Source organism: Mesoplodon densirostris, chromosome 2 (assembly GCF_025265405.1).
Source record: "Mesoplodon densirostris isolate mMesDen1 chromosome 2, mMesDen1 primary haplotype, whole genome shotgun sequence".
Taxonomy (NCBI): Eukaryota; Metazoa; Chordata; class Mammalia; order Artiodactyla; family Ziphiidae; genus Mesoplodon; species Mesoplodon densirostris.
In genome coordinates, this window is record NC_082662.1 from 108,289,456 (window position 1) to 108,306,442 (window position 16,987).

The window sequence follows — 16,987 nt, forward strand, 5'->3', positions numbered from 1 at the left end:
CTGCTGGGTTGTCTTAACCACTACAAAGAAGTCCAAAGGGACAGGCAGGGTCTCACAGGCAAATATTTTCTCTGCTGTCACTGACATTTACAATACAGCAACACTTCTCCCCTCCCCCACCCTTCCCACTCCTTCACTGTTCCCTTTTCAGATTTCAAAAATCAGAGGGTCAACATACTGATATATCATTCGACTAAGGAGTATAGAGGAGAGATCACTTGACTAGAAAAGGAGAGCTTGGATTCTGGCCCCAACCTTGACCTAGCTCTGGGCCCTCTGGCCAGTCACTTGGGCTTTGCTTTCCTCATCTGTAAAACAAGGATGGACTAGATGGGTGGTTCCCAGCCCAAGATCCCAAAATCTCCAGGAGCCCCTAAAGGTGTAATAACAGATCATGAGGTATTTCTATTATTCCAAAGAGATTCCATTAAGTGCCATAAGGCTAATTAAAACATCAAATGCATGGTGACACTAGATGGCACATGATGATGTTTATCATATCATAGGAAAGGGGGGAACAAGAGTGTTGGACCTGATATTGTCCTCAAAGCTACACCTCAGAAAAATCATAGTTTCCGTACTAAACATAATCCAACCACAAATGTCTGGTGAATAAATAAGGGGGAAATGATTTAATACCTATCAATACAATTTGTATAGTAGACAAATTCTCCAAATTGAAGATACACCCCATTAAGGGAACAGACTCAAATATAATACCCTTAAATATTTACAGGTTCATGGGAAACCAGTGAACAATCTACATGCTGCAAACATGAAGCTCCTACTTCTCACCAAGGATCTGAATCACTCATCCACTTTTGATTAAAGAAAAGTGAAAGCAACAAAAAGCCAGTCTAAACTGCAACATAAAATAACACCACCAACAATAACTACTATTCACTGCACTCTTACTATGTGCCAGGCACCATACTACAAATATAACACTGATTAACTTATTTAATCCTCATAACAACCCTAGCAATTACATGCTATTACCTTCATTTTATAAATAATGAAATTTAAGCATAGAGTGCTTAAGAAACAGGGACACAGGGCTAGTCAGTTAAGAGCCCTGTGTATCCCCACCCTTTCTCACTCTAAGCTGACAACTCCTTCTCAAAGAGAAGTCTCTCAAAACACAAACAGAGGGCTTCCCTGGTGGCGCAGTGGTTGCAAGTCCGTCTGCCGATGCAGGGGAGGCGGGTTCGTGCCCCAGTCCGGGAAGATCCCACATGCCGCGCAGCGGCGCAGCGGCGCAGCGGCTGGGCCCGTGAGCCATGGCCGCTGAGCCTGCGCGTCCGGAGCCTGTGCTCCGCAGCGAGAGAGGTCACAACGGGGAGAGGCCGCAACGGGGAGAGGCCCGCGTACCGCAAAAAAAAAAACAAAAAAACCACAAACAGAAATGTCCCCAAGCAGAGCCCTTAGGAGTTGGGCCATTGCTCTTGACAGCAGGCTTCTGAGGAGCTCATAGCTGTGGCCCATTCTGGCTTAAAGACATCCTTAATGGGAACTCCCCTCTTCTCAGCCCAAATTCAGTCTGCTTGTCCTGATGACAGAAATCAACTGAGAGAAGCCCAACGCCATTAGTCAACTAAAATCATCCCATTTATTCAGAAGGTACAAATGATTCCTAATAGCTGGCTCCTACATTCAGAGAACCTATGATGAAAAACATGCATTTTCAGTGTACTAGAATGAGTAAGGGTTATGGAGACAAATAGACCAAAACAATCAGTCAATCAATCAATCAATTCCAAACCTGCCACTTACTAACTGCATTATCCTGAGCATGTTACAGGTCTCAGTTTCCCCTACTCCCCATCTCAAAGGGTTGTTGTGTGGGGTAATCATGTGAATGTACAGAAAGTGCCATGGCTGACTGCAGAAGCCCTAGAGCCAGAGGTCTGAATCCTGGCTCCATCCCTCACTAACCACATGATTGGCCCCAACACCCAAAGCTGCGAATCTAAGCTCCTATTTCCTTACCTGTAATACAGCTAATTACTCTCTACCCCAAAGGATAGCCACGCGAATTAAATAAGGAAATATATGTAAAGCCCCTAGGAGAAGGACTTACACATAGTAAGAATTAAGCAATTTTTTTTAAAAAGCTGAGGTTTTAAAAGTCAAACCACAAATTTAAGTCCCAGCTCTGTTACTTATTATCTAGGGCTAAACAATGGTATACAAGCCAACTAACCCCTCAGAGGCTCAGTTTCAACCAAGATTTTGTAAAGATTAAAGGAGGCAATTGTGTAAGAGTGTTCTGTAAACTCCGCATTGCTATGTAAATGTTAGGGTTGTTTTACGTTTTATGTTAATTGTATCGAGTGGTCCTTTCAAATACTATCTTCATCTTTAAAATGGAAAAACTGAGGCAGAGAAATTTTAAGCCATAGAGGGAAGGCTGATAATCCCAAAAGTAGGATGGAGAAAAGGATTGGGCCAAAATAAATTCAGATCATGACAAAGGAGAAAAGTAATAAGCCTTCAAGAGGAAAGATGAGAATAAACATCCATTAACCTACGTTTTTAATCAGCAACTTCACCTGCTGATTAAGCCTCTCAGTGCACAGTCCAGGCGTAAGAATTCTCTAATTTCCTCCCAGAAACAGTATTAGACTTCAGGGTGAGAAAGAGCTTCACTATCAAGCCTCTTTTCCCATCCGTAAGTTAATTTTGTGGCTGGGGCAAAGACCAGGGGACACAAACTGGAATCTCACTCTAACTGGCTTTCTCTTAACCACACCTTAAAAAAAAAAAAAAAAAAAAAAAAAGTTGCAATCTTTCAGAGAGGTATCCTTCTTTGGTTGGTCAGAAATGTCCTTGTTCCCCAGGTCTCCTCATGCTAAATATGGTAATAGCTGGCAAACAAACAGCCCAGTAAATTCCAATGATACTTAAGAAAGCATTAATATTGCCTGAAATTACTCTGAATCAAACACTTAAGACCTACAGGGCTGCCACATAGAGCAGTTCAGCTGGAACTCTTATGCCAAAAGCAGCAGGATGCCTTAAGAACATACAAGCTTGAAAAAAAAAAAAGCAAATCTACTCCTCTTTATTGCAACATTCTTCAGCAACAACACTGATCTCCTACCCACTGTGCACACAGCACTGCACTAGGGCAGTGGGAGGCTGGAGGGAGAAAGCTAAGAAACAGGTGGTGTTCGTGGGGTGCCAAAACAACAGGTTGATTCAGTCAGTTCTGTCCCACAACTAATCAATTTGGTAAAGGGAGAGGGGAAGGAATCTTAGTCATCCTGTTGGCCGACCAAACTGACTGGCTAGACCATTGCACAATTATCAATTAGGCCAAAATGTCAGATTTAATAGTGCATATTAGCCCTGCCTAATGGGATGTTACACACTTCCAAGATCTTGGATATCTCAGAAGACAACACAGAAGCAGATTACCCTCTACCCACCCAAAATCACATATCAGGCTCCAGAATACACTGGTTTTTTCCCAGTATCTTTTTATAAGGTATTAAAGTAAATGTGCATTTTCTGGGCACATACAACTGACAGCTTGTTGATTTATGATACAGTCAGATTAGAATTTTAAAGTAATTACAGAAAATACCAGTTAACAAATACATAGAAAATTGACCAAGCACATTAGAAATCAAAGGATTTTTTTAAACTATCAAATAAATTTTTGATATCAATATTGGTAGCAATTTGATATTATGTAGTTTAATGTGTCCATACATGTTTTGACACATTTTAGACAAAGAGATAATACCTTTAATATTTGAAGAAATATTTTAAATCAGTAACCAAAAACTAAATACCTTGATGAATAAAAGACACAATATACCAAAATAAATAAATAAAAAGAAAAGGCAGTACAAATGTCCACTGACCATATGAAAAACATTCAACATCACTGTAAGCAAAGAGACCAATTAAGATGAGGTAGCATTTACTACTTATCCAATTGGTAAAGAGTTGTAAAAATAAAAACCAGTGTTGACAATGGCTGGAAACACTGAGAGTCTCATATTCTGCTGATAGAAGTATAACTTGGTCAAACTATATGGAAGGAAACTTGGCAGTGTGTATCAAAAGCCACACAAAGACCCATACTCTTTAATACAATAATTTGACTTCTTGGAATTTATTTTAAGAAAATAAATATTCCTATCAAGATTTATATATAAGAATGTTCATCACAGCATTATTTACAAATTATGAAAATTGGAAACTAAGAATAGACTTCAGTTTAAATAAAATATAATAGAATCTTCAGATAGAACAATATGCAGCCTTTAAAACCATGTTCTTAAAAAATATTTATACACAAGAAGTATATTCAATATCTTGTAATAAACTATAATGGAAAAGAATCTGAAAAAATATTATATATATATATATATTTTTTGAATCACTTTGTTGTACACCAGAAACTAACACAATATTGTAAATCAACTATACTCAATGAAAAGGAAGAAAGAAAAAAATAAAAGAAAGAAATATTTATATAAGGGAAAATGTTCACAATATTTTAAGTGGTGCAGAAGTATATAATAAAACTGTAATATGTTAAAGTCCTAATTATAGTAAGAGACACAGAAACAAAACTGTATGAAATGTAACAAAATAGTAAGTGTGGGTTTTGATTGGAGGTGATAGGATTATTGGAGATTTTAATTTTCTCTTATGTTTTTCTGTTTAAAAAATTCTATTTCCCAATTTTTAAAAATCACTCTCTTTGAGATAGTCATTTCTCTTCTGGAAATCTAGCTTAATGGAAAAATCCTAAAGAGGGAAATTTTTGTATAAAGAAGATCAATGTCATTTATATAGAAAAAAAAAAAAAAAGATGGAGCCAAATATGCAACCAAAGCAAAGGAGAAATCACCAAAGAAAGGCAGAACAGAAAATTGTGTATACATTATAAATATACAATTTTTAAAACTAAGAGTAGATAAAAAGACCAAATGATGTACACCAAAATATTAACAGTGGTTAAGACTGTGGATTTTTCTTACACTTTTCTAGACTTTTCAAAGGTCCTTAACTACCTTTAAATGTAATTACTTTAAACCCCCCCACCACCACCACCAAAGGGCGTCCCTGGTGGCGCAGTGTTTGAGAGTCCGCCTGCCGATGCAGGAGACGCGGGTTCGTGCCCTGGTCCGGGAAGATCCCACATGCCGCGGAGCGGCTAGGCCCGTGAGCCATGGCCGCTGAGCCTGCGCATCCGGAGCCTGTGCTCCGCAACGGGAGAGGCCACAACAGTGAGAGGCCCGCGTACCGAAGAAAAAAAAAAAAAAAAAAAAAAACCCAAAAAATCTTATAAAGGTGCCAGAGAAAATCAACAAAGTATAAATATGAGTTAATTACATGTAAACATAAGGAATAATTCTGTTGCTATGCAACCCTACCTTATAATGTAACAATGTTTGTTTTCAGTTACAACCATTTTCCTTAAATATCTTAGAAAGTTTATGTCACAGGAGCCCTGACATATTGTTACTTACTTTATATAGTAACATCCAAAACTTGCATGGTTACAAATATGTTTTTTTCTCTAATAATCCTCATAAAGATTAGAAAGTGCTTTAGATGTTGTAATAAAGTAAATATCCTTCATGTTTCCAATTTTAAAAGATATAGCAAATAAATAAAGGCATATTCATTCTCTGCAAAGAAAACATAGTAAAAAGTAATAATCAAAACATAGATGTACTCAAACTTCAATGAGTCTCCACACTTTAGAGACAAACAAAAGCATGTGAAAGCAGAGAATTAAACAAAAGTTTCTTTGCAGCATACCACATTAACCATTTAGAGAAGTTAACAAATTAGCACTATCTAGTTTTCTTACTATTCATATTCATAAACTCAACAGAACATATTAGTGTATAAATAGTTCTCAATTTTTCTTATTTGAATGTTGGATAAGTATGCCAACACAGCAACCTCTCCCTGTTAGGTACTAGTTAAAATAGGCTATTTAATCTTTGAGGCTTAAAACCCTCCCAGAATCTCCTCACAAAAGAGAGGTGAGAGTAAAAAGAGATGAAAAAGAAGCAAACAACAATTTTAAAAGGCACCTGCCTCTGAACAAGGTAATATACTTTAGAAAGTAACCACAGCTTCTTGTACAACACTTTAGTCCGCAAGCAAAACTGTATTTTAAAGGGATACTATTTGTTAAAAGACAACAGACTATTAGGGAGACAATATCTGACTCCAATCAAAATATTATCATCATGTTTTCCTTAGCTCACAAAATACACACACGCTTTCTTCATATGAATAAATATATGAGGGTGGGAGCGCTACCCTTAACCCAGAAACAGGTTCTGCAACACCCACAGATCCAACCTGTCTTTGTGAGATGATAAGTCCACCTTGGCACGATGTTTGGCTGAGGCATTCAAAGAACCAGAGTCACTGCCAATATCCTGCAGAAGGAACTGACTTGAAGACCAGAAACTGCCCTAGAGGCCTCTGGAGAAGGTGCTCCAGTTCACTGGGAAGAGAGACACATGCCCCTCACCGCCTGACTAGGAGAGCAAGGGCACCAGAACTGGAACATGGTAACCCGCCTGCAGTTCAAGAGTGGCAAGGGACAGTAAAATGATCCCCCAAGAGTTTGTCCAATCATCCAGTAAACCCCAAACTTTGAGGGGCTAGTAGGACAGGGTTTTGTCAAGACAAGCACAAGAGGGTGAGGGAGATGTTAGCATGATTAATCAATGCCATCTGAGCAACTCGGGGTGTGTCCACACTACACCTCAGTCATTGCCTGACTGTGATGAGAAGTTCCTTCAGCTACTGCCACTGAGAACTCGATCTTCCAAAGGAGCCCCTTCCACCTTAACTTGTCCTAGATCAGGCTCAGTCAGCATCCAAGACTGAGAACACAGCCCTCTCTCTTGCCACAAACCCACTAAGACACCACAGCAGGTGCCAAATTTATATTTACAACCCCACCAAACAAGGGGTCTTTGTCTTTTCCCCAAGTCAAGTTTTGATACTTCTGAATTCCAACAGAGAAAGAGGAGAACAGCAGAGAAGCCCAGCAGGGGTGAGCTGGGGGTCGCCGTTCCCTGGTGGTCCTAGAGTTTCCTCCCTCAGACCCTACAGCTCTTAGTCACCCTGACTACAGGAAACTGCTCTCAGAGAGTGTAGATAAGTTACTAAATAACTGTACTTCATGTTCCTAATTTTGTGTGCTCATCTGTCTTGTCTCCCTGATGATGTCAGCTCCTTGGGGGCAGTACTCTATCTTCCATTTGGTCAGTGATTCCCACACTGCTAGAAAAGTAAAATACCCTGTACTCCCTGCCACATGATACTAAGGAAAACACACAAATTAAGGATGACAACACACCACAGTCCTCCCTAACACACCCTAACAGGAGAGCTACACAGGTAATTAAATCTTAGAGCCAATATGGCTAGGGCTCCTACTAGAGTATTATATAGAAACATATATTTACATATATAAGTAAATTAATACAATAATTGCTTTGCTTTGCTCATTCCTAGCTATGGCTTTTCATCCCGCCTTCTTGGCTTTACTATTCTTTTTAAAGTCACAATGTATTTTCTGCCACAAAGCTGGTCCTCCCTTCAAAAAGGAGAGGAGAAAAGAAAGAACAGACCTACAGCCAACTTCCTACCACTGCCAACGAACACTGCTGTTTGTCCCATCCAGAGGCCATGAGCATATCCTTTCAGATCTGAAGCCACTTCCTTCTTCCTATCAAGAACAGCAAGACCAAGTGTCTTTGTCAGAGGAGCACTCCTGGGCCCCTTCTTGCAGACTGCTCAGTTCTGCTCAAGAGGTCCTCCATTCCTCCTTTATTCTCCCTTCCTTATTTCATTCGCTGCAGCAGCCCAGACACACACACCCCAAAGCAGTACTGCCTGAAATGAGTTACCTTTATTTCTTTTTGCACTAACATATCTGAGGGAAATCCCTGCACCAGACATGTGTTCATAGGTTAACAAAACAGACATCCTCAAAGACAGCATCATTCACAAGGGCTGAGGACAGAATTCCTTAATGGACACCAGAAAGTCTGTGGAACTTTTAAGTTTTCTGGTATCTCAGGTAATATTCTGATGGAGGGATAAGGAGGCTTCCACCAAAGTCATACAAGACACACACATGGCAGTCCTAAGACTGGATAGATCACAAAAAAACTTTTTTTTTTTTTTTACAACAAAACAACTTTACTAGCCTTATGGGGACACCAGAGCAGCTTCCTTCTCCCTGGTGAGCTAGGCATTCCGTAAGAAGCAGGGGAAGAAAATGACCACAGGACGCAGTCAAAGCAACCCACCTCTAGCACTATCAAAGAATAAACAAACAAACAAAAACAAAACAAAAAGCCCTTGGCTTCCCTAGGTTCACTCTGCAGTGATTCCAAAACTTCTCTAGTATAAGAATTACCTGGCTATTTCTTAAATATACAAATTCCCAGACACTATTCCATACTCACTGAACCAGAATCTCCAGGAGAAGACCCCAGGTATTCCTATTATAAGAGAGGTTAGGGAAACACTGCTCAACAAATGCTTCCCTCCCACAAGCGCCCCTCTGGGCAGGGAAGTATAAAACACATAGGGCTAAGGTGATTAACCCAAACAATCACCCCAGACAGGATCATCTTCATGCTCCTCACTGAGTTTAACTCCTTCTATGGAGGGGTGGGTGTCAGTTCAGTAAAGGGTACCTTTGGATCCCTGTCACCCACAAAGGGCTCAGGACTCTTTGAGACAAATGCCTGAGAAGAATGCCAATGGGGGCACGTCATAAGGAGGCAGATTACAGCTGAATATAAAAAGATCTTCCTAAGAATTACAGCTGTCCAAATCTAGACTCATCTGCCTCCGAAGGCAGGGAGCTGTCTATCACAAAAGGTGTTCAAGGAGAAAAAAGGTAGGCTACATCTTAACCAGGATGTTGTAAGAGGATCAGAATCAGCACGGGAAAGTTAGGCCTAGGTGAACTTTTTAAAGTTCCTCCCAATACATAAGTCAATAAAGAGGAAAATTTCAGCTACCCATTAATTAATAAAAAGAGATAGCATAAAAGTCTGTAGGTGAGGTCAGCCTTCAACTGATCTTTTCTCTTCAAAGGAGAAAGGAGTATAAGGACACACCCCTGACTCACCATTGCTCTCTTCCAGAATGTCCCAAAGCTGGGGAGGGCAGAGCAGGAGTCACAGGTGCTCTAACCAGGACCTGCTGCCCAGCTGACTCTGCATGCTGGGCACAGGTCAGAGAAGGGATGTGTGTGACATGGCCCCTGCCCTCAAGGAACAAATCTCATTTTGGAGATAGCTCACACTCTATGCTTCTCTCAAAAATGTATTTATCATGTCTCACTGTTAGAGTTTCTCGTCAGTGGTGGTGGTTTTCAAGGGAACCCTCTTGGTGGGAAAAAACAAATACACTTAATGTAAATATCCTCTCAGTCGAGTACAAGTTTGCAATACCCAGCTCAGGATGAAAAAAATCTCAAAAAAATCACCTAAACAAACTTAGTTAATTCTAAGTTTGGGATTGACATGTACACACTACTATATTTAAAATAGATAACCCACAAGGGCCTACTGTATAGCACAGGGAACTCAGCTCAATATTCTGTAATAACCTAAATGGGAAAAGAATCTGAAAAAGAAAGGATACTTGGATGGGTTTAACTGAATCACTTTGCTGTACACCTGCCAACTAACACATCATTGTTAATCAACTACACTCCAATATAAAATAAAATAATTTTCTTAATTCTAATTTTAAAAACACTATATTCCAAGAATCGCCAAAATGTCCAAATTACAGTAAGGTGTGGCAACTCTGGACAAAATAAAAGAAATTGCTGCCATAGTAATATAGTAATACAGGAAGCAGTAGAAGCAACTCAAGTGAGAGCCTGGGGGTGGATGTCAGCACCTTTGAGGTTAAATTCCAAAGTAAAAGTGACCTTTATGAATTGCAGAAGTGATCAGAAAAAAAAAAAAAAAGAAAGAAAGAGAGAGAGAAGAAACTACACACACACACACACACACACACACACACAAAGAGGGAAATTCAAAATGGCAAGTTTAAATAAAACATCTGGGGAAGGGAAAAATTTGGTTTCTCCCCCAAATGTAAGGTAAACAATAACTCTTGCAAATACTGTCTTTAAAAAAAACTGACTTGAAGTACCACAGTAGTCCAGAATAAGGAAATGACTAAAAGTAATTGTTCAATTAAACAAATATTTATTGAGTGCCAATTAGATGCCAAGGCACCATACTAGGTACAAGGGGGGGGGCATTAGAATAAACACAACTGAAAAGACACAATTCTTTTCCTCAAGAGGCACACATTAACAATAAGCACTTGAGGAAGTTCTAAGTATTTTTGTGTACATGAGCTCATTTGTACAAGAGATGGAAGTGGTGTGGAGAATGGACAAGGAGGCACTAGACTGAGGACCAGAAGAGAGAAATTCTAGTCTCGACTCTAGTCTTGGCTCAGTGATTATGAACAAAGTGCCTGAGCAAACGGAGGACCAAAGCAGTGCCCCTCCAGCAACAGCACAAGACTAATTAATAACTGATCTGAAGGAGAATTCTGGTCTTCTGGCTTCTAGTCCAGTAATCTGCCCAAAATATAATGCATATGGTAGCCTGATAAGAAAGAAAAGTAGAGGAAAAGAAAACCCTTTGGTTTCAAGTCATTTGCAGAGAAAGGAAAGAAGAGAGAAGGAGAATAAGGAAAGGGTGGGAGTAAAATAAAAGGTTCAAGTTGTGGCATCCAGACAGAGATGTCAAGAAAAGAAGCACTTAAATAAGCACTGTACACACAGTATAATGTAAAATCTCTGATTATATTCTCATTCAAATCATGGCTTAGAATTTTTCGCTCTAAAACCATTAAGGACCAATAGACAAACTGTCCAAAAATGATACATATGAATGAAGCTTGAAGAAAAAGAGATAAGAGAGAAGAAAGGGAGGAGGCAGTTTATAATAATATTCTGCAAATATATGAAGCCCTTCTAAAGAGACAGTGTAGACCCATTGTGCCCAGATGAACAAGAAGAAATAGTATTATACTCTATAGCTTTTATGCTGGCAATTTTAAAAATCTTTGGGAGTCAGAAGGGTTAAATACTGGAATGGCTGATTAAGGTTCAGTCCATTCTGGAAATTATTAAAATTAAAAAGGAAAGACCCCATATACACACCTGAAGGCAGAATAATGAAATATCATTGAGTTCCAACCAAGTTACTGTATCAGAATCACGTGTAAACCTTGAAAAATACAGAATCTCAGATCTACTGTACCAAAAGCACCCCAGCTGATTTTGATGCAGCCAGGATGTGGAGTTTTGTTCTACTGCAGTGGACAGGGTAAGGAGGAAGACCACTAGGAATGGCATCGGAGAGTGGGAACTAGATCAATGCAAATTTTGTGGGCAAAATAGAATTTCTGCGGGTGTGATATTTTTAAGATGTATTGTAAGGCTGGTCTGAAGCATCCAAGCATATCCCACCGAATTTAAACATTTTCTAAGGGTCCTGAAGTCAGCAACTATAGTTCAGGTGAACCGAAAGTTACTCCTCTATGCTATAAGAAGCCCACAGAAGAGGCAGTAGAGTGGGAATGGCACAGGGAGATGCCAAAAAGATGTGGTAAATATTTCTTTAAATCAAAAAATCAGGAAAAAGAAAAGAGAGACTAAAAAAAAAACAAAACAAAACACTCGCCTTCATCCCTCCTCCCCAAAAAGAAATAATAACAATACAGAGAGAACAAGAAGAAAAAGGAAAACAGTTTTAGGGTAAGTTTTATCTCCATCTGAAAGAAAAAACAATTTGTGATTTTTTTAAAAGCAAGAGAAGAATTCAACTGAGAAATCATCTAGCAGGCAGCAAAACCAGGGAGTCACTTCCCATTGCAAAGCAAAAGAAAACAAGGAGCAAGGGGTGGTCTTTGATAGCTGTTTAGACAATCTGACAGATGGGTTGACAGCTCCTGGCCTTAGGAACTCAGCGATGTTTAAATTAACAATTGGCCACTAGCCAAATACAGGAACACTCAAAAGTTTGGAAGGGTGTGTTATAATTGGTACCTTGGCAAAACACAATGATAATAAATTGAGAAGATTCAAGAAGCTTTCACTGCTAGACTCTGAAAAGATTCAAGATTTGCACCAAATAACAGGTTTTTTAATCTCTTCTATTTTTGTGTAGTTTAGCATCTGAAGAACACCTGTCTAAAAATCAAAATACCTAAATCCTGTCCTTTGAGCTAACACTAACACTCGACTTGTCCACCTAAAAGCTAGCTAGTAAGAGCAATACCTCATCAGTGCAGGAGTATAGGTCCTAGAATAAGAGAAACCTTGTGTGTCAGAGTAATCCTATTTCTGACATCAGTCTCATCATTAAACACTTAATTTAGCAAATCGCTTTGCAAACATATTTATTAGTCCCTCCAACTCTCTAAAGTAAGTGATCTCTTTGGCTCTCTTCCATAGATGAGACAACAGACCATGAAGATTAAATTATTTACTAAAACAAGCTAATGGTAGACCAAGGATTATAACCCCAGACTAGCCCATTGTTTATACTCCTCTCTATCCTAAATTTACACTTATACTAGAGCTTTCACTCAAAGAAAAAGGAAAGGCAAAAATACTATCATATGTGTTTTGTTAAACGCTTCTGAAACAAGAGCTTTGGTTCATCATCACACAGCATCCTAGCCCACTTCGGAAATTCTGAGGGACCCAGAGGTGTATGGAATTTGAACTTTCCAAGAAGGATCTGGTTGGTGTTGAACAATCCAGCACTGTGATAAATAACCTTGATGTCTTTTAAACATCTGTGATTGGCATGTCGACTGTCTGTTAACAATGAACAAAGAGCAAAGTTTACTGAAGCTCATATTCATAACTTTCTCTTTGCAAAGAGACATAGATCATGTACTAGTTTTCTTGGTAAGGATAAAAATCTTCCTTCAGATTAGGCTAGGAAAAGAAGGGGCCCCTTTCAGCTCAACAAACATGCACAAGCCACCATCCCACTGGAAGCAGAGAGCTCAAAAAATAAAATAAAACACAGCCCTGCCCTGAAAGGACTTTCTGAATACCTTTTGACTGCCATGGGTTTAATATACATTCTCTTAATTAATCCTATTAGCTGGGTAATTTCATTCCTATTTTATTGGTGAGTTCATACAACAGAGCTGGATTTGAACCCAGGATTAAAGAGCAGAGCTCCAAAGCCCAAGCTCTTTCCACTGAACAGTCTGAAGAAATCTGCAATATAAGAGTGTGGGTGGGATGGGTAAGATATGATTCGATTTCCTTTCCTTGATCCAACCGTGTTCAGAAAGACTGTTGCAAATATCCAACCATAAAGAAGCTTTCGAAGGCACCACTTTGAATTAACGTATCCACTGTTCCTCACCCTCCCCGCCCCACCTCCAACCATGCCAAAAGAACAGCAAAAGCTGCTGCCAGGTTGGAGGAGTTGGTGATCGTCACACCACATTCCTGGGGCTGGACACAGACTCTGAAACAGCGCCCGAGCTCTGCGCCTCGGAAAGAATAACAGCAGTGGAGATTTTTAAATCATGTGGCTCAGCATGCAGCCACACCAGTTTTCCTACTGCTCCTGCCTCCACCTTTCAAAGACTCGAGCAAAACTTTACACCGGATTCATGGGGACCGTGGATTCAGAGTGTCAGAACTCAGGCGCGCCGCAAAACCCTGTCCCCATCCAAACCAAACCCACCCACTCAGGCTGTGGGCCTCCTCTTAGCAAAGCTAAGTCTGGCTGTGAAGGTGTAAGCCGTTGGCCTTGGAGGCCCTGCCCCCGCTCGCTCCACGCCAGGATCTGGCATTCCTCCGCTCAGCCCATCTGCGCTCCGCGGCCGGCGATGGTTGTCCCGGGCAGCCAGCCCTTGGCTCTCCCTCGACCCCAGGAAACGCGGAGCGAGTGGGCAAAACTGCCCAACTCCCCGAACTCAAGTGCTCCAGAAAGGGAGTTTCTGAGACTTGCTGCCCGCCTCCGGCCGAGGAGGCGTGCGTGCGGCCACCGGCAGCGGGGAGCAGGAGGCGGCGAGGAGCGCGGGGGAGGGGGCGCGCCCAGGGAGGGGGGCGATGATGTCCAAACTTTAGGAACTAAGTGGCCTCACTCCACGCCGACCGCGAGCCCGGCCTTCTCGCAGAGTGGAGGACTGAAGGGTGGGGAGGGTCGCCCCAGGTGGCCGGCCGGGCCGGAGGGGCGTGGGCCGGGGAGCAGGAGACAGCACCCCACGCCCCGATACTCACCACGCGCGGGGGTCGCGCGGCACAGCCACAGTGCCAGCAGCGCCCACAGCGGAGCGGGGCGCAGGACGGGCATCTTCTCGGTCGCCTCCTCCTCCGCCGCCGCCGCCTGGGCAGATCCACATGGGGAGGGGGTCCCGACAGAGGAGCCCCCACTTTTCCTCCTCTCCTCCTGCTTCTGCCGCTCACGGCCTAGCGCTGCGCCCCGAAGCTCGGGCTTCCGTGCCTCCACTCCCTGCACCCCAAGTCCGCCGTTCTTGGGCCGCCGCCTCAGCCGCCGCCCGAAGTTTGGCTGAAACTTTCTTGGGTGTGCAGCGAAGCAACCTCGTGTGTCCTTCCGCCTCGGCCTCCTCCTCCCACCGCAAACCCCGCCCCGCTGTCGCCGCGGCCAGGCCCCGCCGCCTTCAGCACCCAGGGGTTTCCCGCAGGAAGAAGCGCCGGCCCGGGCTGAGCGCGGAGGGATCTACTATGAGTCCACAGACACCCCTTCCAGCCTCGCCAACCCGCGCCGGGTCCCGACGCGCCTTAACTCGATCGGCGCTGGAGCGTCTCTCGGGGCCCGACCTCAGCCGAAGGGGTGGGTGTTAGGACCCTGAACTTGAATCACTAGGGTTGTCGAGATCCTGAACTTGCCGGAGCGACAGACATCATCCAGTGAGATAGGTTTCGCCCCCACACACCCACACGTCCATCCACACACTCCCGGCCAGCAAGAGGAATGCGGTAGAGAGGGACCAGTGCTGTCAAAGAAGGTAAAGGGCCAAGACGCCAAAGTCCATTTAAAATGAACAGAGCCATCAACTGGGTTGTGTTGCACCCTTCATTCATTCATTCATTCATGCAGTCAGTCAGTCAGTCATTTAGCAAATATTTCTTAAGCGCCTTACTTTGAGTAGCGCTGTGCCCCGCACAATGGACTGTTACTAAAGACGCATGATGCACAAGCTAGTTTTGAGGGCTGAGACATTGCTGCTGCGGGCTGCAGGATTCAGGGAAGGCTTTCATGAAGGACCTGGGATGAGAGCAGGATCTTGAAAGGTTAGTAAAACTGGCATAGGACAAGGAGATCAGCTAAGAATATCCCATTGTAAGATGTTGATAATAGCTAAAAATCGGAAACAACCTAAATGCCCACCCATAGAGGAATGGATGAATAATGTATGATATATTTGTAAAATGAAACACAATACAGCAATTGAAAAGACTGTATTCATATATGTCAATAGAGATAAGTCTTAAAAATAAAAAGATAGTAAAAAAACTAATTGCAGAAGGAACTATCAAGTATACCATTTCTGTATATTTAAATGTTTTCCAAACAATACTATATATTATTTATGAATACATAATACACAGTATATGGTAGAAGACTATAACCAGAATAATGGTTACTTCCCTGGCAGGAGAGTGGGGAATGTGATCAGGTATGGGTACAAGTGGGCTTGCTATTTGTAAGAAAAGAGCTGAAATAATCAAAAAGTTTGTGTGAGCATAACATTCCAGGGGAAAGCCATCATTAAAAGCAAATAAGGGGCTTCCCTGGTGGCGCAGTGGTTGAGAGTCCGCCTGCCGATGCAGGGGACACAGGTTCGTGCCCCGGTCCGGGAAGATCCCACATGCCGCGGAGTGACTAGGCCCCTGAGCCATGGCTGCTGAGCCTGTGCGTCCGGAGCCTGTGCTCCGCAACGGGAGAGGCCACAGCAGTGAGTGCGAGGCCCGCGTACCGTAAAAAAAAAAAAAAAAAAAAAACAAATAAGAAAAGGAAATCAGTAGATGAGCTCTGGCACTATTTTTTATTTATTTATTTTTGGCTGTGTTGGGTCTTCATTTCTGTGCGAGGGCTTTCTCCAGTTGCTGCGAGTGGGGTCCACTCTTCATCACGTTGCTCAGGCCTCTCACTATCGCGGCCTCCCGTTGCAGAGCACAGGCTCCAGATGCACAGGCTCAGTAGTTGTGGCTCACGGGCCCAGTTGCTCCGCGGCATGTGGGATTCTCCCAGACCAGGGCTCGAAACCATGTCCCCTGCATTGGCAGGCAGATTCTCAACCACTGCGCCACCAGGGAAGCCCTGAGTTCTGGCACTATTAGCAACGACCCACCGGAGTCAAGGCGGGAAAGGACGTTGGCAGAAGATTATGCAGGACCTTGAATGACAGTCAGGGGATGAGGGGTACAGTTGTCTCTCAGGTCATAGAAAACCATTGAAGGTTTTTGAACACGAGTGAGACTTGATGGAAAGGAAAGTTGCTCTGATAATCCTCTGCAAAATTAATTGTCAGGAGCAAAAGGTGAACCGGAGTCCAAGGACCAGTCAGGAGCTTGTGAGACAGTCCAGGCATGGGCGATGAAGGCCTGCAGTAATGAGGTAAATTCCAGAATGGAAAGGAGGGAATGGATCTGAGACAATCTTGAAGAAAAAAAAGGGGGGTGGGAGGTGGGAGGTGGGAGGGGAGGCAAACCTATGTGACTAGTTGGATGTGGGAGTTTATGATCCTGTTGGGAAGGGGAATCCTACCCACAGAGCCTCTCCCTTGCTCCTGCAGGATAAAATCCAAACTTCTACAAATAGTAAACATAAGGCCTTTACTTCACTGGGCTCCAGATCTTGTCCTCTCTGCCCCCACTGTGAACTTTACACAGTAACAATATTGAATGACTTGAGATTCCCCTGAACATATCATC

The 16,987-nt window shown here is 42.5% G+C and overlaps 1 protein-coding gene across 2 annotated transcripts in view; it reads right to left on the reverse strand.

Annotated features, from left to right (window-relative positions):
• NOTCH2 (notch receptor 2) overlaps positions 1–14,611 on the reverse strand; it is a 184,552-nt gene extending 169,941 nt beyond the window's left edge. For both annotated transcript variants that reach the window (XM_060090369.1, XM_060090371.1), the window contains exon 1: positions 14,309–14,611. In XM_060090369.1, the coding sequence (XP_059946352.1) occupies positions 14,309–14,381 (73 nt within the window). In that variant the 5' untranslated portion in view covers positions 14,382–14,611. The remainder of the gene's footprint in view (positions 1–14,308) is intronic.
• Positions 14,612–16,987: the final 2,376 nt, after the last annotated feature.